The 22,551-nt window shown below is 40.3% G+C and overlaps 2 protein-coding genes across 4 annotated transcripts in view; both read left to right on the forward strand.

Annotated features, from left to right (window-relative positions):
* Window positions 1-940: 940 nt before the first annotated feature.
* LOC102209484 (serine/threonine-protein kinase Sgk1) lies at window positions 941-15,812 on the forward strand. 2 transcript variants are annotated; one of them, XM_005739726.1, is made up of 13 exons: window positions 941-1,238; window positions 10,388-10,463; window positions 11,244-11,319; window positions 11,413-11,453; window positions 11,551-11,608; window positions 11,713-11,796; window positions 11,886-12,017; window positions 12,105-12,217; window positions 12,313-12,436; window positions 12,547-12,642; window positions 12,732-12,887; window positions 13,370-13,459; window positions 13,850-15,812. In XM_005739726.1, the coding sequence occupies exons 1-13, from the start codon at window positions 1,211-1,213 to the stop codon at window positions 14,012-14,014; spliced, it is 1,239 nt and encodes a 412-aa protein (XP_005739783.1). In that variant the 5' UTR covers window positions 941-1,210; the 3' UTR covers window positions 14,015-15,812. The 2 variants fall into 2 exon arrangements, with proteins under 2 accessions (XP_005739783.1, XP_005739782.1); XM_005739725.1 differs by lacking the exon at window positions 941-1,238 and adding an exon at window positions 9,599-9,855.
* A 1,477-nt stretch (window positions 15,813-17,289) lies between these two features.
* The window catches only part of eya3 (EYA transcriptional coactivator and phosphatase 3), a 14,040-nt gene continuing 8,778 nt past the window's right edge, over window positions 17,290-22,551 (forward strand). For both annotated transcript variants that reach the window (XM_005739727.1, XM_005739728.1), the window contains exons 1-6: window positions 17,290-17,448; window positions 20,610-20,705; window positions 21,693-21,742; window positions 21,819-21,913; window positions 21,999-22,079; window positions 22,172-22,226. In XM_005739727.1, the coding sequence (XP_005739784.1) occupies window positions 20,658-20,705; window positions 21,693-21,742; window positions 21,819-21,913; window positions 21,999-22,079; window positions 22,172-22,226 (329 nt within the window). In that variant the 5' untranslated portion in view covers window positions 17,290-17,448; window positions 20,610-20,657. The remainder of the gene's footprint in view (window positions 17,449-20,609; window positions 20,706-21,692; window positions 21,743-21,818; window positions 21,914-21,998; window positions 22,080-22,171; window positions 22,227-22,551) is intronic.

The following is a 22,551-nucleotide window of genomic DNA, read 5'->3' on the forward strand; positions in this document are numbered from 1 at the left end:
TTTTTACTTTATTTTTTCACCCACGTGTATTTACTTCTGTCTTGTACTTTGCATTTTGCATTTTGATACTGCAGGTCGAACTGAAACATAATCTAATCTCAGCAGGACTCATTTGAATACATAGAATTGGATCCAGGCACATAAAGACACTAATAAAACCACACTTCTTCATTTTCTTACTCTCCCATTACCTTCTTTAGCTCACCAGAATGTGATCACCTTAAGCTAAAACCAACTTTAGTTTGTTAGTACTCATATTTCTATCATGATGTTTGTTTGTTTTTTAAAATTAGCAGCAGTTACGCTCACTGAACAGCAACGCTTTCTTAAATGATCCAAAGTAAGAGATTTGTTGAGTGTAAATTTATTACAGTATGACTGCAGCTCACTCCTCCCAAAGCAAATCATAATTCACCGCAGCACTTTACTGACAGAGAAACAGTGTTACTCATCAGTGATGCTGTTGTTGCTGCTGTATCTCAACCCCCACATGCTTCACTCCTCACCACACAGCACTCATTGTTTGTGATGATAACCTAGAGCTCAAGGCTAACAAAACAATCATGGCTGTCAGTGTGACTAACCAGGTCTTTTTATCCCCCAAAATCCTGAGAGGCAGTAAGTGGCAGAGGCAGAGGAGGCTGATGGGGAGTGAATACATCACTCCTGCAGTGGTGGCCAATTAAAAGCAAGTTTAAACCCCTCTCTGTCCTCGCTCTGTATTCCTCAGGTGGTTCCCATGTCATGGAGACTGGTTTCCCCTCCGGCGGGACTCCCGTGCTCACGGGAGCTGTAACCAGACACCTGCCTTTGTGTTGTTCGATGCTCTTCAGGTAGATAAAAGAACAGCCGAGGGTGGAGGAGGTGAGGTTAGAGTTGGGGATGCGTGTAGAGGGAGAGGAAAGGAAGGTGCGTCACAGATCTTTGGTTACAGCTGTTTGCAGGCTGTGCGATAAGAGGAAGAAACAGCACAAGAGGCAGAGAGAAGAGGGAAGTGCAGCGCTGAAAGTTATTTGTCTGTGAATCAATGACTTTTGTGAGCACAGCTGCAGTGGGAGCCGCTGACAAGTAGACAGATACGGAGAGGGAGGAATATTTACAGGAGCACTGCATCTCTCTCAATCACCTGGGCGCTCTGCAGCAGACAGACAGCCATTCATCAGAGACTCTCTGTGCCTGATATCACATCTAATCAAACACTTAAGAGGACATGAAGACCGGCAAGAAATCCTTCATAGGTAGGTGCTCCTTTAATTCACTGTCTCAGAGTATCTGGGGGGAAATGTGCAGTCTCTCAGCAGCACAGCAGAGAGAGGGGGGGATGCACCATGAGACAAGCAACTTTTACAGCTCAGTCATCTAAATACTGTCCTCCCTGCTTTTTCAATCACCATTCTATCTTTTTTGACTCCTTATTAACTCGTCGTATCTCTGCTCCTTTATCATTCCCTCGGCGTGCTTTGACGTCACGGTCTCTAGTTACATAAGATATTAGATGAAAAATTCAAAGACACTGTATAGCCCTCTTCTGTATAACTTCTCACATTATCTGGTTTATTTTCACGATGCCCACATCGGAGTCTCTCACCTTCTCTCTGCAACAGCCGTACATCTCATCTCATTTGTCACCTGAGAGGATAAAAGCTGCCGCTGGGCCTTGGTTTTGTAACTCGGACCAAGGATCAGATGATTCAGGTGTTTTGTGATAGCCTGAAAAACAGTTTGGGGCCCACACAGTTATTAAACCTTAAAGGGATAAGAAAATAGACCCTTTTTTTCCCCTAAGAGTTGGATGTAATGTAAGAAGCTGCAAGCGGCAGATGGTTAGTTTAGTTTGGCATAAAGACTAGAAAAAGAGGAGACAGAAGGCCTCTGGCAAAAGGTAATAAAATCTGCCTGTAAGCGCCTCTAAAGCTCCCTCAATAACACACTACATTTCTCTGTTTAATCAACGCAAAAGCAAACTATAAAAATGTAAGTTATGATCTCACAGCATACAGAAAACCTCAACTTGTTGTTTATCTGCAACAACATGAAGACAAGAGACATGAAATTTATGACTATGGCATCACTATCATAAAAAAATATACAGTCCAGGAAATCCCCCTTTGGTTTGTGTTCAAGCTAAACAAATGAGATGTATTGCGTTAACAGGTGTGCTTCAAAGCTGCTGTTAGGCACCATTTGTTACATCTGGAAAGAACCTAGCAGGACAGAATATTCAATACAGATATTTTCTCAAAGCTTCCATTGTTATAAAACCTGGATGTTCCAGATGTGACCAAAAACTCCCCAAAAATGGTCCCTATAAGAGATTGAAACTCTCTCAGAGCTGAGAGTCAGACTACAACCTTGAGTTTTCAATAAAAGAATCTACAGGGTCCAAACCAGAGGAAGAAGAAGGTGTAACGGGTCAGGAGTGTGACCAGGAGGATGCTCGTTGTTTTCTTAAACATTCAAACGATCGTCCAGCATAATTTATCTCGTGGGGTCAGACAGTCAGCTTTGAGTTGTAGTGCAGTGTGTCATTGTGTCACGGCACACAGTTTCTTCAGTCGCAGAAACACAACCAGTTACTACTGGGCTCTCTATGACTTTGTCATCGTCTTCAGAAAGGCTTGTTGTTTGGACACAGTGAAGGGGTCACATATTAGAATAATGCTATTCTCACTACTTCAAACGGCATTTTAAAGCAGCGGGGTGCAAACTATTTAATAGTGTTGTGAAAACCATTTTCAAAGCCAGACACTAAATTTTACTTCCCTCAGTGTGCTTTAGATCGGCTCTGTGAGAATTTGCTTGATTTACAGGCATCTTTAGCAGAGTTAGAGCAGGTAATTGGATCAGTCTTTAAGTAGCTGTCACATAATTGAAAACCATCTGGTTTTACCTGCTTCCATAAAACTCCCTGAAGCTCTCATCTAATGCCAGTGTAATTTAATTTCCAACTTTCAGCTAAGATCAGTCGTTTAAAGACTTAGACGGTCCTGCTCTTATCTCTTTAATGACAGCACTGTGTTCCCTAAACTCATCCAACCTGCTTTGTTGTTGCCTGATGGTTAATCTGAAAATCTTTTTAACATACAGAACAACTCTGTTTGGTATTTTGGTAAAAAATAAGTATTGCACAGCCTGCCACTAATTTTTACTTCCCTCTTTGTGGTTTCGATCATCTCAGTGAGAATTTGTTTGATATAAAGGCATCTTTAGGAGGCTTAGAGCAGACTGGATTGATCTTAAAGAAGCTCTTAGGTAACTGAAAATTGTTCTGTTGAATAAATAAAACCAATCAAGCTTTATTTTGCCTACATGCAAGTCGATCTGGAAAGTCCTTTAATGTCAGCTGCTCAGTAAATTTGTAAAGCAAACATATGCAGTCACACAGACACTGTTTTCAGATTATCCATGTCACGCTGACCAACGTCCCCATCTAAATCACTTCACTCACTTAATTAATTGCTTTGGTTTCATCGCGCATTTGATTGATTTCCACTAGATATCTTCCAAATGAATAACTGACCTCATGAGTGGACTTACAAAGCCATAAACCACTGATCATAAACTGGACCAAATGAATACCACGGCAGTGAGTAAGCTTTATTTGTTTCTGGGGTATCCTAGAGACGTTACCCTTCACTGGCCAAACTGAGCTGAGAGCTTCTTTAGAAACGTGGCTGCTTTTTATACAGTATGTTTCATATTATTATGATCCAGGGCAAAAACAGAGAAAAGGGAACTGCGTACAGTGACGGAAGTCACCACCAGCCACTGATTCATGATGTTTGGCTCACACAGATGCTGTAGTTAGTGAATGACAGTCTGGTGGTCTGAATGAAAACGGCTCCTGGGTCTTTATTTCTGTCTGCTTCCTTTTTTTCTTCCTAAATTGAGTTTCTAACATGTGAGAAAACACATGTTGGAAGAGAGAACATAATGAAAAAAGTCTTTCTGCTATCATTATAGTAATTACAGCAATAACCGCAGTCACATTATGAAAATTAATAGAGGCTTTGCAGCTCCAAATAGGCTGGATCTTCCTACTTGCTTGGCAGCAAATTAAAGTAATGTATTATGGAACAGTTTGTGTGTCTGAGTCATCGCAAAAGAGAGCAAACATTTCTCTTTTTTAACTGATGAAGCAGGCGCATGAGCAGCCGTCTAATCCCCCGTGGAGGGTAGAAAAATAAAAAACACTTCTCATCTACTGCCCGGGAATTCAAACGCGAAACAAAGAGCGAGTAATTCTAACTCCAGATTTATCAGCCAAAATCTGCTCCCACTCGCAGGGGCCCGGGGGCTGCACTGCGACGCAGTCGGGCTCGACCACCACCTCCGGTCTGGCTCTCTGCGGGTCTCTGTGTGAGTAATACTAGGTGCCAGAATGATGCAGATGACACAGAAAAGAGGAACTGGAGGAGGAGAGAAGAGATTTTAGCAGAGATCTGTTTTCAACTGAGTGCCAAGGCTGCCATGACTGCGTGGGTGTGAATAACACAAGGCCATGATTGCTCCTCAGAGCTGGTCAGCGATTGTAATTTGGGTTCTCCATCCTCATTAGCCTTCCTGCCAGCGCTATGGGTGGTCACCAAGGACCTGTTTGCCTCTATGACTCATTCATCCACCTTCTGCTGCCTCCTACCCACTACTCTGGTAGTAAGCAGCCAGCCGAGAGTCCAGGTTGAACCTTACTATTATATTTGAAGCACTGAAATATATTTTTAATGATTTTCTGGACTGATTGATGTTTGTTTGCTTGTTTGGCTCGTACAACATTTCAAAAATCCAGAGATATATTCAAAACAGAAAAATGTTTCCAATGTAGAGGCTTAAATGTACTGCAATTTTTATTCAACACAAGTATGTTAACTCAGTGGCTCATAATTATATTTACATTTTATCTTGCATTGACACAATAATAACTTTAAATGTAGCTGTTTAAAAGGCAGAGTCCTTGGAGACTACTGCAAACACGTGGATGGAAAATATCCCATGTTTTGTGATGGTTTAAATTTCTTTAAATGACACGATATTCACAAATATTTACATAGTTTAGAAGCTCTGAGGTCTTGAATTGTCAGTCAGATGTAACTGTAAGAGTGAAACAAGGACTTTCTGAGTTACCCTTTGTTCTATTAGCGTCTCAAACTCCAAGCCTGTCTCGGGTTCACTTCCTTTTTGACTATTTTAACTACTCATCTGTCAGGATACAGAAAACTACACACAGTTTTTCCTTTATCCATAAAACTCCCTGAAACTCTCATCTAATGTCATATTTCCAGCTTTTTAGCTTTGTTCGACTTCAGTTCTTACAGTCCTGCTCTTATTTCTGAAATAACTGGACAAAATGTGTCCCCTGAACTCATCGATACTCACACCTCCTTTGATGTTCTGAGATGTTTGATCTGAATATATATAACTTTACAGAAGCTGTTTGCAAGAGCTTTATTTTGAGACCTCAGCACAAGCTAAAATACTGTGATCTGGATTATTCAACACAATTGGATATGAACTTTAAAGTCTTTTCATGCATTTAAGGAACTCAACAATGACTTCTCAGTTCTAAGGAGGGTTTTTGACTGCAAAATCCATTTTGCAAGAACAATAGCCCGTCCCTGCTGACCTACTATCAACACGGGAAGTCTGTAGATGGAGGTGAATAGGTCTCCTTGGCAACACCAAACTTTGTGTCTTGTGTGACCTGTATGATAGCCTCTGCAAGTGCACTGGATGAGAGCGCTTGAGCAATCCGGAGACAAAGGCAACCATTATAAGCCTTCAGCTACAGAAAGCTTGAGTTTTCATTCCTCATGATCTTATTGACTGAAGGCTCTCTTTTAGTCTTCTTGGCTGCAACTAAACTAAACAGTGATTATGAGCTTTTAGAGGCGGGGCAAAAGTGCAACACTGTTTACAATATGAGAAAAAAACTAAGAAAATGCAAAAGAATATTCATCTTATCACAACTTCATCAGCAAGGACCACAAACTCAAACACAATTAGACAACATTTTTTGATGGAAGATGGCGGGTGGATGGCCAGCACCAACCTAGGCCTCACCGAGGATCGGTGGTGGCTCATAGGTCAGGCAGGTGCCAATAAGAGAGAGTGACAAAGTGAGAGAGAGGGAGTGTTGGGCTGGGAATGAGAACATACAGATTTGTGGGGCAGGAAGGATTTTGCAGACTTATGACTGGAAAAGGAGCATATGACGTTCCGGTGAATTACCTCCATTATTTGAGGTTTTCTGGAAGTGAAAATCATCAAATTAAATAAAAACTCAATTAACCTTCCAGCCCTGATCTCTGGAAAGTCAGCTGAATGACACAGAGGATCACCACACCAGATACGGGCCTGAATGGTTATATCACTCAAAATAACTTTCTGACATGCAGCACCTTTAAGAAATTACACCTTTTATCTCTTTGCGAAGCACTAAGAATAGAGTTCAAAAAAGTTATGCTCAAAGTCATATTTTATTTAGTTACCTTCGTTCGAGTAACTTTAAATGAGTTTCAGTTACTACTCGGCCTCTACCCTAAAGATGTGGTTTCATTTTGTCTCATGTGAAGCTCAAACTGGGGCAGGTGTTTGATGCAGCGCACAAGCCAATTTGACAAAATCAGTACCACGCTGAGGCTGGGAAGTTATCGTCGATGCCACCCCGTGAGAGCTGGAAAGCCTTTTAGTGGAACGGCTGGCAGGTGCCTCACACGACTGCTTGTCAGCGAATGGAAATTTTGCCTGTCTGCTCAGCATCAATCACACGATTGGACAGAGTGATGGAAAGCAGGGCAGCCTGTGTGAAAGTGCTAAATAAAACCTGATTAATCTGTCATGTGACAGAAGGTAACGCTGGTGGAGAGACAGAAAGAAACTCGGTCATACGAATCCTTGCAGAGAGATGATGAAATAATATACTTGAATAATTCACAGAAAGACTACACGAGGGGAGGGGAACCCCATCATTCCAAGCCAGGGAGAGGTGTTGGTGTCCCGTAATCAGATCCACTGTGTTTCTGTGTGTAAACAGAACCGAAGCTGAGCTGTGTGTGTTTGCTTAGGTAGCCATCCAGGGTTTGATCTGTCATACTGCCAGCTGGCTCTGAGCTACTTTCTATTTGGGCCCCTTCAAATAAAGCACCCCACTTCCCTTTTCTCTTAATACATGAACTGGTCCTGAGGAGTCTCACTTCCTTTAAATGGTGCATGACTGTCACATTGTCAAAAGGGACAAAAACAGAGGAGTTTCCCACTGACACATCTCAGCTGAATGAATCCTAATCTTACCGAAACAGATGTTTATCACAGCTGAGGGGAAGTAAGCGCTTACAGTCTTAAAGTGAAGTACAAGTCAGCAGCCCATAAAGTGAACAGTTAATCAAAGGAAAATTTTAAATTCTGATCATAAAATCATAGTTTTAGTCAATTTTCTGTGAATATGCTCAATATTTACTGTTCAAAACTGAAAGCTTGATGGTTTAGTTTGTTATTTTTTTGATAATAAAAAAACCAAGTGGCCCACTTGGACTGCAGGAAATTGAAAAAGTATATTTAATCAGTATTTTCTAATAAATACTAATTTGCAGATTAACCTGTGAGAGCTAACGCATCTCAGGGTTATTTCATTTGGTAAGAGAAAGGGATGTTTTTGGTGTTAACAGCAATGATTAGTTCAAAAGCCACGAATTATATTCTGATTGGATCCAAGGTTCATATGCTTGACTACCGTCGATGACGACTTACATCTCGTGGTGTTAATCAGTACCAGAGTGTAAACTAGTCCTCATGTTGGAAATGTCACTCAAGTAGAAGTAAAGTCATTTTTACACACCAATACAACAGGAGATGGCCTCATCAGACACGTTCGCAGTACTGAAAATACTCAGTGCGGTTTAGTTAGGGGCTTCCTGCACACATCACACCCACTCACATACTGTGAATTCACTGCACAATTACGCTTTTTACTCTCACGTGGGTGGAATCGGACGTCACACAGACTTTGCAGTGGTAGGTTAAAAACAACAACGTTTAATGTCCGCCTCAGCTATGCATTTCCATTCAAAGCCCGGAGCTACAGTGCACATTTGCATTTTTCTGTATGACTTTATCAGTCTCTCACGTTGTTGTGGAGGAATTTTAGCCCACTCTACTTCAGCTCATTGAGGTCTGCAGGCATTCATTTATGCACAGCTCCCACTGCAGCACTTCAGTCAGATTAAGGTCTGGACTTTGACTGGATCATTGCATCACGTTAAGTCTTTTCTTTTTCACTAATTTTGTTTTGATTTTTCCCAGTTGCATGATCCAATTTCATCCGTGTTTCAATTGACAGACAGATGGCCTCAAGAATACGTTGGTATTCCAAGGAGTTTGTGGTCAACTGGATGACTGGAAGGTTCCCAAGTCCTGTGCCTTTAAAACAAGCCCAAATCATCACCTCTCCACCGCCATACTCCACAGCTTGTATGAGGTGTTTTGTTTTCACCAAATATGGTGCTGTGCATTAGTGCCTTACATCTCCACTTTGATCTTGTCTGACCAAAGGACATTGTTCTGGAAGTCTCATTCAGATGCAGCGTTGCAAACATAAGCCCTGCTGCCATTGAATAAATGCTGTTTTGCATTGCAACATCATTGCTATCACTCAGTGAGAGATTAAATAACACTTTCAATCAGCAGATACCTATTAATGTCAACACTTCCTGGAAAATTTGCATGCACTCACCTTCCTTGCTGGGCAGTGTATACCCATCTGCATTAAGGCACGGTTATGTAATTATATAACAGGGTTAGTGGACCACATCTGTGACAGCTGGACCCATCACTGCTTAAGCTCAGATGATCATGATGTCAAATGTTATTCCTCTGAATTTATATAATTATCGTGCAAAGTCACCTTCATAACCCCAACCTTGTGTGTGTGCCGTGAGCAAGGTCGTGGCTACACTTTTTACTTGGAGTGAATTACTTAGAACGAGAGACGCAGGGAGATTTCTGGAAACTTCTTTGCTTTAAATAGAGGACTGTCTGCAGCCATGCAGTATTTTTCCTTCTTTTTTCCCCTGTGCACTTTATGGCTTCATCACCTTTTTGTTGGTTATTGGGATCAGGCACTGCAGCTGTTGCAGGCTGAGGGTGAAATGCAGCAGTCGTGACATACATTTCTGCATACCCTCAGAAGATGAAAGCGTTGCAGCAGGGGGAAAACGGGAGCTGCTGCCACATGATTTCACAAGACCATTCCTGGGATTGCACTTCTTCCTCTCCTTCTCCATAATAACTGGCGATAATCCCTTTTGTGCCTGTGGTGCTAACAGCCTGTTTGGAGATTTTCCATTGAGAGAAAACAAGGAGGGGGGGGTTGGAGGAGGAGGTGCTGGTGGTGGGAGTATGGTAGGGGGTGCTTTCACCCACCTCCTCCTCTTCCTCCTCCTCCTCCTATGCGGTGGGCTCTCTCGTAATTCCCCCCACCTCGCCTCCTGCAGGCAGAATATGGCTGCAGCGGAATCCCGTGACGTCACGAGACTGTTGCCGTGGAGACGACGGTGACGAAAACGGGGCGTCACCTCCTGATACCACGTGGTCCCCCTATAAGCTACATTGGCTGGCTCGAGCAGCGGCAGTTCAGAGCGGAGCGCGGACGATTGGAGTTCAGTCTGCGCGTTTGATGCCACATAAAAAACCAACGGTAGCTAACGGTTAGAGGACCAGGACCACAGAGGAAATATCACTGCATCTTTTTGCTTCATATTTTTAAACTTTTGGATATTTATTTATCGCTGAACATGGCCGTGACTGAAGCTGGATGTGATCTAACTTACTGCAAAATGAGGGGAATTGTAGCTGTTCTCACTGGTGAGCCTAAAAAATTACACTTGTTTTTACAACGCTACCCAAATATCCATCACTAAATCAAGCTGTAAATTACAACAAATTAGGCCTGTCTTTTAAATTATTTTTAGTAATAAAAATCAGATGTAAATTAATTAATTAAAAAGATTGTTTTTTATTTATTTTGTTCTGCATTTAAATGGTGGAAAATTCAAACCTGGACATAAACGAAAGCGGTATGGAAATCTGAATAAGTATGTCAAATCGGGTTATTTGTGTTGTAATAAGGATTTGTGATGGAAATGCTTTGTTGGCCGCCACTGTTGGTATCTGAATGAATGACCCAAGTGGTTGCATAACCTATAAGCCCGCGACATAAGAGGTCTATACACACTACACGCAAGCCTACACTGGAAATGCGATATTTAAAACTCACAAATTGCGGATTAGGACTCAAACACAGATATTTTTTTTCTCTCTAATTAGAGAGAAGTGTTTGGATCACGATTCACGATTGGATCATACTAACATAAAGGGGTTCCCTCTTTTTCTGCAGCTTTCATCAAGGAGAGAAAAATGGGTCTGAATGACTTCATCCAGAAGCTGGTGTCTACTCCACATATCTGCCAACAGTGAGTATTCACATTTTAAAATAAAATAAACAAATAGAGATGGTTGGAAGTGTAAGATTTTGGTTTTGAAAATTGACCTTTAAGTGAGGACACAAAGAACATCTCTCTTGGCTCCAGTTACTTCCTGGATTTCAGCTTCTAGTGTTTATTTCTAACTGCTATCCCATTCATGATTAGTGCGCACAGGTCCCGACCAATCCAATCAGCCACCTGGGTTTAGCAGGACATTCTGTTAAAAGCATAATCTGGGTCCAAGAAGCCAAGTTAAGAATAGTTCTTTCATGACAGGCTTGCTAACAATCTCACCACTGCATAATCACCTCTCAAGCAAATCCCCTGTGTTCCCTTGACAAGGATAAACCTGTAATTCAATTATTACATGATACATGGCTTGGCCCGTGACACAGATCAGAGTGGGGTGGGGTGGGGTGGGAAAAAGACAAAAAAAACCCCCAGGTGTTGCATCTGACCTCTCCAGATGCTCCAGGAGGGCATCTGAGCTGGACCCCTGAGTCCTGCAGAGCAGGCTGAACCCTGTCTTTGCGGATCAGCAGCTTAAGGTTTTCTCAGACAGGTTGAGCTTTGACAAGCCTTGGTGAACTTGACCTGTCTGGAAGTTTCAGACAGTCATTGGAGTCGCACCCACGCAGAGGACATCCATTCAGCTTCTCAGTTTCAGAAACCTCTTAAGAAATCTCAAATCCAATCATCTGTGCTGAATAAAAACCAGGTGAAGTCAGAATCCTCCGTATGAATAAGTCTTTGTCTCTCTGTTTTCAGTGTCGAAGTTAACAACTTCCTGAAGATTGATGAGAATCAGAATGAGGAGGTCGAAAATGAACTTCCTGATAGTGATGTAAGCAGAAACTATTTACTTTCATCACAGTCTGACTCATTTTATCTGTAAAATGCGGCACTGTTGTGATCTTCCCCGTGTTGTATCTTTCAGATGTGCCTAAATTCTCAAAGTTCACTGGCTGAGGACACTCAGTAAGTATACTTCAAAGAAATCTCTATGCCACAATTTTGACAAACATAAATGAGAACAAATTATAAATGAAATTTTCTATCTTTTTCTCTTCTTTAGGATCAAACCCTGTGATTTTGACTACCTTAGAATCATTGGAAAAGGCAGCTTTGGAAAGGTGAGTCTGTCCTTGCGTGCAGCCTTTTATGTAACTGCTCTCCTCCACACATATAGGTCATCTCTGCGACTACATTACTAATGCAAATGTTTGATCGCAAACAGGTTTTACTGGCTCGGCACAAGGAGACCACCAAGTACTACGCTGTCAAAGTGTTACAGAAGAAAATCATCCTGAAGAAGAAAGAGGTAAGACCCCTCCTCTATCTATTTTCTCTCGGCTGGTAATGTGAAATGCAATGAAAACGGCATGTTATAATCCATCTTCTCTCCTCCAGCAAAAGCATATCATGGCTGAGCGCAGTGTGCTGATGAAGAACATCAAGCATCCCTTCCTGGTGGGGCTGCACTACTCCTTCCAGACTACTGACAAGCTGTACTTTGTGCTGGACTACGTCAACGGTGGAGAGGTAAGCCACAATACGGCAGAATGAGGACAGAATATATAACCTTGTTTGAAACAGATGCTGACAGATGTTTGCTTTTTTCTACTCCAGCTGTTCTACCATCTCCAGAGAGAAAGAATCTTCCTGGAGCCCAGAGCCAGGTTCTACGCTGCTGAAATTGCAAGTGCACTTGGCTACCTCCACTCTCTGCACATAGTGTACAGGTAAAGAGTGATGCCACAGCTCCCCCTAGTGGACATCTGTAAACCTGTGCCCTGATGCATTTAGAGTAAACATTTCTCTGTCTTGTTTTTGACAGGGACCTGAAGCCAGAGAACATCCTGCTAGACTCACAGGGCCACATTGTCCTAACAGACTTTGGCCTCTGCAAAGAAGGCCTTGAGCCCAACGGTACCACGACAACCTTCTGTGGGACGCCTGAGGTAAAAGATACATCTTTAGACATTTGTTCAGCATTAGTATGACCTCAGTACGACTTCTGAGGAATAATTTTGGACTTGCATTCATGTTTTGTCTCTCTTTTTTCTCTCAGTATTTGGCTCCTGAGGTTCTCCAGAAGCAGGCGTATGACCGCACTGTCGACTGGTGGTGCCTGGGATCGGTGCTCTATGAAATGCTCTATGGACTTGTAAGTGGAAACCGGTGACTTTATGCCTTTTTAGATCTCCTGATTGTTTATACAAGATTAACACAACTCCTTTCTTTTTTTTGAAACAGCCTCCATTCTACAGTCGCAACACGGCTGAGATGTACAGTAACATCCTGCACAAGGCTCCGGTGCTCAAGGCCAACGTGTCGAATGCAGGCAGGGACCTGCTCGAGGGGCTTTTGCAGAAGGACCGCACCAAGAGGCTGGGAGGAAAGGATGACTTTGTAAGTGCACACATCACATAGAGCCCTGATTCCCAGACTGTGGGCTGCAGTCCCCTAGTGGCCTTTGCAAGTACTGCAACTGGGCTGCAAGAAGTCACCTGCTGTAAATTAAAAACATTAATCTTCAACAGTATAATTTAGTATAAAGTTGCAGTTAAGGGTTTGCATTTTTGAAAGAAATACAACAAGTCAAAAAAAAGGGTTGGAATTAAAATAATTACACAATCATTCCTCATTTTCTGACCTACTTTTGAACCCGAACTCGTCCAAAATCAAGCACAAAACAAGGAAATACTTGATCTTAGGCTTGCGTGATGATCAAAGCTGTTATTAAAGTTTTGGGTGGTCCAAAAAGGATTTTCACATATTGAAATGTGCCACAGACCTCTCAAGTCTGGGAATGGCTAACATACAGGACTGTAACAGATTGCGACACTTGTTTTCCATCACTGTGCTCATCCAGTTTCTCTTTTTTCCTTCAGCTTGAACTGAAGTACCATTCGTTCTTCTCTCCAATCAACTGGGAGGACCTGATGGCCAAGAAGATCACACCTCCATTTGTTCCATCAGTGGTATGTATTACTCATTATAATTTAATCAGAATGATGTGTTGTCCCAGAACAAGGCTATCACAGTATCACTTTCATGTTTCACTTCACGATTATAGCGAACTACATTAATGCAATATTAATTGGAAGTGCATGAGCGGCTTTAACCATAACTGTACAAAAGCATTAAAAAGAACAGTTACACAATATTTACAATATTACTGCGTCTGTTTTATTGACATCTGCTGGAAATCCAAAGCCTTTTTGTTAATGGAATAGTCAGAAATAGAAGGAAAGTCATACATCTAGTGAATGTGGACATTGTGCTTATGCTATGAAGCACCCTGATATCAGTGGCAAATTCATTATTATACATGCAATTTTTCTAACGTCTTCCCCATCTTTGTGTTACAGTCTGGTCCCACGGACCTGCGACACTTTGACCCCGAGTTCACCCACCTGCCAGTGTCCTCCTCTCTTTGCACAGACACGCTGACTGTGACCAGCAGCGTCAAAGAAGCAGCCGGAGCCTTTCCCGGCTTCTCTTACGGGCCTCCAGCCGGACACTCCTTCATGTGATCGCCAACATTTCTTCCTGTCTGTCCTGAGAATGAGCAGGAAGCAGGACAAAAGCTCCAGACTGTGTTGCTTTGACACATGGACCAAACTGGAGCGGCTTGTCTAGGAGGACGTTATAAGAGGATCTAACTGACAAGAACACTGAGGGATGAGGGTCAGATCTTGAGTTAGCTTGTGCATGACCAGTGTACAGATGGAGGACTCTCATGTTACAACACAGCTGGCCCTACAGACTTCTGCCTGTCTGTAGGGCATCAAACTGCAATACATATGTGCCATGTATGGATGCACGTCATGGCCCTAAAACATCTCTGATGGCTCCGGTGAAGTGACATGAAGAGAAGTGCCTGAAGTTCAAAAGGCAGTTCGGACGACAACAGCAGAGCCAGCTATATCGGAAAAAGCAAAAACATCGAGGCAGTTTCTTTTGTTTGGACTTTTGACGAGGTGACGAGGTGATGCCTTCATTTCATTTCTACATATGTCCAAGCTCTGCGTTTTTCTTAATGTTCACACTGTGTTTTGTTTTCATGTGAATGCTCAATTGCACTCGAGGAAACAAGGGTCACGAAAAGTAAAGCTTATTTTGCTTGAAGCATCAGAAACTTTGGATTAGACAGCTGTATATCTCTTATTTAGCTTCATATCTCTGCTCTGAACAAAAAAGAAACGACAGTATCTCGATATTACGCACCTGCTAGTACTTCTTGGACCAAACAGACTCATTAAGACTTTATTTTTGACCCGTTTGTCCTCATGAACTGAACTTTTATTGTACTGTGTAGAAAAAGAAAAGAAGTTACATATATTTTATTAACCACAAACATTCACTGTTTACTAGATTATGAATAATTTCTAAATGTCGATTAGTGTATCAAAATATCCAAGTAGATTTATTTCATCCAAAGCAATATAATTTATTTTTGGGTTTTCACTTCCTTGTCATCTTCATCTAGCGACTACATTAGTTTATATCTGCTGTTTGCAAACTTTACAAAGGACTAAGGAAGAGTTCAACCAGCAATAACAGCCCCACATCAATGATAGCACATGGATACTGTATATCAATCTTATTTTAACTTAAAAGTGATTGCTGTTTTATTGCAAACACTCCAGACAAACTGTAGAGTCTATGATCACAAATGTCTGTGTATTTATGCATCATGTAGAGAAGAACTGTGAATGTCTTGTGCCTGTCCAAGGCGGCCTGATCCATGTATAATGTATCTACATATCTCTTCCCCCTAAACCTGTTGGTTCCTTTTTCTAGAAAGATATCTTTAAAAGAAAAAAGCTTAATGAACTCGGTGAGGAACCCGCTGGGTGGAGTAGGCACTGGCGTTGTTGAGCCTCGGGCCTCCTGCGTAAGATGGTTCTGGAAAGTGCAATAAAATATTGTTAACACGGAAAGAATTAAATATTTTATCTCTTTTTATCAAAAGTGTAAGGCAACTTTATGCTCTGATAGTCATTATTAAGAGAGGCTTTTCACCTGAGCACGGATTACTCATGATATCTTTACTCCATTTTTTAAAATCTCCAAATTTCAGGTTTCTGCATCCTCAGAAAAGAATTTTAAAGCCTGCTGAAAATAATCATACTAAAAAAACAAGGCAGCACACAGCTCTAGATCATTTTCTTCCATATTTGGAAGCGTTAAGTTTCTGTTTTGTATTTTTTTTATGTATATTTATTTTCATGCCACTGCTACTGTACAAACAAGACTATTTACATGATCAACTGAAAAAACTGAACTGTAATCTGTGTCAGAAATGGCAAATAAAGTCTCTAAATCTAAGTCTCGTCTACTGATCATTTTTTTTGTATTAATGACCTAAATCTAAAAAGTAATTATTAACTGAAGATTGTAAATGATTGCATGCTGCAGGTATCTCTGCTAGAAAGAGAGAGGTTAAAGTTCACAGGAAATCTTCCAGATGTATTTACATTTTATTAGAATGAAATTATGGAAGCTGAATGAATAATTTTTCTACATACTGACAGCTTTTACTTTAGCTCCTTCTTAATTCGGTTGTGCTGTGAGGATAACAACAGCAGGTGAACAGGTATCTCTTCCTTACATTTAAACTATGTCAGCAGGTGTTCTGATGAAGGAAAAATACTCAAGCCCCATTTCCTCCAGTTTGCTTCACAGGCAAATTGATCGTTGGAAACACCATCAACGGGCAAACAGGTCAGCAGCTGGCCAGACACACCTTTTTATTTACCCTGAGCCATAGGGTCACAGGTTGAGTTTAACCTTTCCACCTGAGTCCTTTTAGCCTTTTCCCAAAGGAGAATCACAAGGATTGTGACAAAAGTATTTCCAGGCTTTCTAATAATTTCCTCAAGAAGAGAAAAGATTCAGATGGCCAGAAATGAGAGAAAAATAGACTTCTTCTTTCGGCTGGTCCCTTTAGAGGTCGCCACCACCTCCTCTCTGAGGTGCCTGGAGCTCCATGTTCAGCGTGTCCACTTTCCCTCCTCTGCACATGTCAATCTCAACCGAACTTTGTCTCCAAACCTCAACTTGAGCTTTCCCTCTCCTTTCATTCCTCTTCTCTCCAGACTCTCTTCCACTTACTAACTACTCTCACTACAGATCACATTACACAATTATACTGTTCACTCACACTTAAGTGCATAGTCATATATATTTCCACTCTAAGGCAACGAACAGTGGTTTTCATTGTTAACTATTCAGTTTATTGTTAAGTTAGTTACTTGAGGTATGAGAAAACATTAAAAAGATTTTTTTTTAAATATGCAGGTGAAAACTACACATGAAATAAAAATAAAATAAAGACATTTTAATGAGAAAATAGATAATCTAGAACACTACTGTAAGGTCTGGGCTTCTCTGCTTAGGCTGCTGCCCCTACCACCCGGTCCTGGATAAGCGGAAGAAGATGGCTGGTCTACTGTTTTAAAAATCTTTCAACATTAAGATTGTCTTAAATTTTAAAATACTTGCTGATTATAATAGAATTATTGCTCATATATTGTTAATTTATTTATGTGCTACTATTGTGTCCAGTCCTTTGAACATCACAGTAAGGTTGAAAATGACACCTGGACTTTAAATCTTAGACTGAGCTAGTTTAAATCAATAAAGTCTGAACTTACTGTACCATTTTTTTTAACAATTTGTTTGATATAAACGAGCTTTCATGCGATAAAACAAACCCCGAGGTAAAACTGGACGCATTCAAAGCATGCTCACCTGTTCAAATAACAGCTGTTTGCATTTTGCTCTCACCTGTGTCTATGCGATGCTCTCGTCTCACTATGGATCAGCCCTTCGCACATGCGCAGAACAGTCCGCAACGACCACTTCCTGCAAAATAGTGCTCCCTAACAACAGACAAAGCTTCATATGGTGGTTTCAACCAAAGGCGCTTAATTAAAAGCGTTCCTCCATCGCTCCTTCAATGGTAAGACGTGTCTCGATGATTTTATTGTGTTTCGGGTTTTTGTTTTGCAATCAGCTTTGCAGATGAATGTAGCAGAAGTGAGATGCTTTCACACGCTGCCATTTCAGTACCTACTCCAATGGCTGCTGGTCCCGACTAATCTCTGGAACGGGAAACTTTATGCCCGGGGGAAAACAAGTACAGCTAGTGATTAATTCCCCAGTGTACAGGGTTGGGAAGACTGCAGTGCATGCAAATTGAACAGCTGATGGAAAAGTTCACCGTAATTAAGTTGCCACTAAAGAATAAGTGATAATCGACATTGTCTGCTAACGTTGGGACGCTAGCGTTCCGGTGTGGTCTAAATGCTGGTGAGTTCGTGCTTTTTACTTGGGTCTGTTTCTTTCTTTTATTAGTTTGTGCCAGTCACTTTAAATTATTTAGTCACGTCTGACTTAGTATGCTGTGCGAATTAATGTTTCGGTTGTCCCCGGATAGAACTGACGAGTTGCTGTTCTCCAGGAAGTAGACCGATGTCTGGCTTCACCTTCACAGTAAACTGTTCCCGGGTGCTAAATTCAGCTAACCTAACGGTAGTCTGTTAGCATTTGGAGATGTCATGGATGGGAACTTTTCGCATGACTTGATGCAATCTGTCGTTCCAGGATTAATGCTAGAATAACATACAGGACAAACAACGATGGTAGCATGTGCACTAGAGCAAACAGTCCACACACAGATTTGCAGCCTGCACACGGCAGTCAATATGACATTTTAAAGGAGCGATACCAGTTATTAGTAATTATTAGTAAGGAGAGAGTTGTGAATTAGTAATAATAAATCCGTGTTAACCACATATTGCTTTAGTCATTTAAATGTATATATTAAAAATGTGTAGTAAGGCTTTTAAAATTTGTAGTAATGGTTTTGTCATTCTGTTATTTGTCTCTGCATATGTCGTTTTTTAATGCTTTATTACTTTTTTGTGTACTTTGTACACTTCCCTTTCGTGTTATTCTTATTCATATTCATAGAATATTCATATTAAATATGGCCTGGCCCTTCTTAAATAAAACAAACCACAGCAATTGAAAGGACGCCATCAGAAGCCTGTTTTATCAAGCAGGATTTGGGCTTATCCAGGTAACTTCAGGGTTAATCCTTAGTTTTTCTGTACTAGGAAGGCAGTTTACATCTTATATTGCCATGGTAACTTGTGCTGCAAACCTAACTTGCTATGCAGCAGCATGAAATCACCACCTACTGACCAGTCAGATGTCCCGAAAATTCCTGGAAGATCGCTTGTCTGCAGCTTGCAGAAGGCGCGTGAAGCTTTTCAATAGCAACTTTGTGGTTCAGTAGTAAATGTAGATTTTTAAATTTTTTTTTATTGTTTTTAACTTTCCCAGTACTGTCTAGCCTTGTATATTTTAATTATTTTTATTATATTATGTTATATTACATTATACTATATTTATAGTATTGTACTTGACACAGCCCTATTCTGACATGCAATTCACTAATTTTGGCACATCCAAATTAAATTTAGCTGAATTATCAAAATGTTACTAAGACTTTTATTGGTTGGGATTTCATTGACTTATCCAAAAATGTCTATTACGCATAGCTACACAGTACATGGAATTCAGTGGTCTTGATATCAGTATTTGAAGCAACAACTAGCCTGTAGTTGTAGCGTTTGTTCCCTGTATGTTCTGTTTGACCTTTTTTTTTTATTTTTATTACTATCATCATAATGTAATAAAATTATACCTTAAAAATATTTTTCAGGTCTTTTAACTGTCAGCCAAAACATAATGGGACTACCAGATAAATGTTTTGTTTGCTGACAGATTGATAGCGGTCAACAAGGCTCACTCATATATGTATTTAATGTAGCTGCTTGTAACCCAGAACATTTTTGCCATTATACACAAGGTCAGTTAAAAATGTTCAGATGACTCTTATCTTCACAAACAGAATCAATCAGAATCAGAATACTTTATTGATCCCTAGGGGAAAACAAATGGGCTGATGACTCTGCAAACCTGAATAATACATTTAAATTACTTTTTTTTTAAATCCATCAAACAATCAAATAATTATTTACTTGTTTAATCTTTTCTCTGTCAAGTGGAAGTAAAATAAGAAAGAAAGCTCTCTTTTAATTTTTTTGGTTTTCTTTATTATTTTATGTTTTGTTTTGTCTGACCAGCAAACAACAAACTGAAAGGTACTCAGTTTTTACTCTATGATTTTAAAAATTAAATCACATCTTCCCATTTGAAAAGCTGACTCAAGGTTTTACATATAAATGACTACAATTATTATTTTCTTGTTAATTTACTGGCCAATGTTGCAGCTGCATTATATAAGTATTTATATCTGTTGGTTTAAGTGGGTCTTTTTGTTTTTTGCAGAAGGCATTCATTAGACTGAGAACTCATATAATAAAGATGTTTGGTAATCCAGTGATCAATTAATAATTCATTTTCTTAAATGAGAGACCTGCAAAATAATTTTTTTCTCGTTTTAATTCAGTTAACTTTAAAAATGTCATTAGCATATATATTTTTTAATTCACTTATCTAAATCTCGCACAAGCCTGCATGTTCTTTAATGAACCACTTCTAAGAACAACACCTACCTGACACATTGATTTGGTGTTAATTTGCAGACTGACCTATTTTCTCTGATTGCTTTTACATTATGTCAGTTGAGTAAATGCTCATCCCTCCAGCTGTGGGCAGAGGCCCGTTAAAGTGAGCAGTGGACAAAACGAGGTTAGATCTTATCCCCCCGGGGCATCTATTGATACGAGAGCGTGCACCTGAGCAGCTAATGCTCCCAGAGGGTATGTTTTCGTTGAATGTAGGTTAGTTCGCATGTAAGGTGGCACGCATCCTTAATCCTGCAGTAAAAACAGAGTGGCGAGGACGTTGGTGAGCGTCAATGCCACACGTGCCTCACCTGCGAGTCTCGTGCTGGAGATTAGAGCAGGGTGCCCCACTTCCTTCATCGCCACTGCCTTCCTACTGATCGAACCCTGATAGGGGCAGGAGAGGGATTCACTTTATGGGACAAGGGGAGGGGGGAGTCACGTATGGGGTACTATATAAGACTGTGCTCCCACCATTGACTCTGTGCCTGTTTGTCTTTGCTTCTGTGGTGGTGTGAAGCAGGGTCCCGCCAGGCTCTCCAGGTACAGAGAGTAGGCTGAGTGTGCAGACATGTCGGGCCGCTCCGCTGCAGAGATGGATGACTCGCAGGAGCTGCCGGTGAGTATGCATGGAGTCATTTGCATAGTAACTTTACTGATTTCCTGTAACTGTTGTTTTTGTGTATGATAACAAAAATGTGGCTTAAAGTTCATGCAAATATGATGATAAGAAATGATAAGAAAGTGTATATACTTATGATATGATATGATAATTAGATTATACAGACCTTTTTGCCTTATTTGTATATAGACCAATCATGATTACCTGCATCATCACAACCAAAGGCCTGTTTTGAGGCAGGAAATACTCTCACAGTGTATAATTTTTTTTTTGTGGAGCATTAAAAGGCTTTTGCTCTCTTTTTATCATCTAAAAGCTAATTGATGGTTAATTGAGACAATCGATGATATGCAGATTCATCTGCTACCCGCAAAATACGTCTATTAAAGTATTACAAATCTGTTTATACACAAGAATTATTTAAAGCGGTGTACAGCTGTTTTCTCTTGTCAGTGTGGTGAGCTGTTTTACTTTTTAGAGTTCTATATTCAACATTCAGTTTGAGTTTTATTAACATTATTTTACCTTTATTATATTTTACTTACATATTGGACTCCTGTATTTTTTTTAAACTATAGATTTCTATTTAATTCAGCCCTTTCCCTCTAATCTCTCTAACTGAGCAGTTTTGTTTTGTTAGTTTACTTTTATTTTATGGACTTATTCTACTTTATTTATGCTAATTTTCTGTACATTGTGTTTAATGTTTTGGCTGTAACACAGGACGATTTGAGGTGCATAGATCATAATGATGTTATATTATATATCGTTTGTTTTCAGTGCAGTAAAGAACTGTTCTATTACCCAGAAGGTTGTCATTTACTATTAATGCTGATATCACATTGGCTGATAAATGTCAACCCATGCACCTTTTTTTTTCTTAATTAAAACTACATAAATAAATAAAACTGACTGTGTTCTGCTGCTTTGTTTAAATTGTGTGAGCTGTCTGACTTGTGTGTCTGCATTTTTGTGCATGTGCAGGCAAAGAAGGCCAAGATTGGCGTAGTTGGCAAACTGAAGAAAGAGTCGGGGTTGGTATCTACTTATATGGGCTCACCTATTTTAAATTACTGTTTAATTACAATAACATTTTTCCTGCTCTTTCAGTGATTTGGGGGATGATGGGAGCCCAGCCGCTGTTTTAGGTTCATCAGAGCAGGAGAACTCATATTCTGCCTTGTCCACAGCCCAAATTGATCCAGGTCAGTAGAATATGTTTAAAAATCAAAGGCTCATAATGTTCAAAAATGTTGCTGTAGTTTATTGACTTTTCATGTGTGGCCACAGGTGAACAGGAGCAGTCCAGCGCAGAGAGGGGAGCTGGATCTCAACCATGTGGTGACTCAATTAACTCGTACGGTCATTCTGGTATGAACAGAAACAGACTCGGCTCTAAACAGTTCACAGTGATGTTACTCTTGTAAGTGCTCTTGTAGCTAAAATAGTCTCTTTTCCTGCAGCCACCGATGCCACAGCCACATCTGAATACACCCAACAGGTTTATCAGGGAAGCAAGTGAGTATGCTGCATGGAAGTGAGACATTAAACTTTATGGATCACTTTAGATTTATAGAGAGAAAAATGCAACATTCTCACTCACATATGCAATAAGTTTTCAAACAAAGCATACTAATCAGTTTCCACTCAGTTATTAACTTGTCAGAAGATCATTGTGGGGTAAATGTATAGATCTGTTTGAGACAGTTATTATAGTTTTGTATTTTCTGATTAGGTTTTATTTTTATTTGGTTATATTTAGAAAAATCAGTACAAGTATTACAATAAAAACAGAATTTTTGGAAAGTGGTTGACTCGCAGTCTCACTGATACAAAGTCTCAT

This window comes from Pundamilia nyererei, unplaced genomic scaffold (assembly GCF_000239375.1).
Source record: "Pundamilia nyererei isolate P.nyererei 1_Seehausen unplaced genomic scaffold, PunNye1.0 scaffold00093, whole genome shotgun sequence".
In the NCBI taxonomy this organism is placed as follows: Eukaryota; Metazoa; Chordata; class Actinopteri; order Cichliformes; family Cichlidae; genus Pundamilia; species Pundamilia nyererei.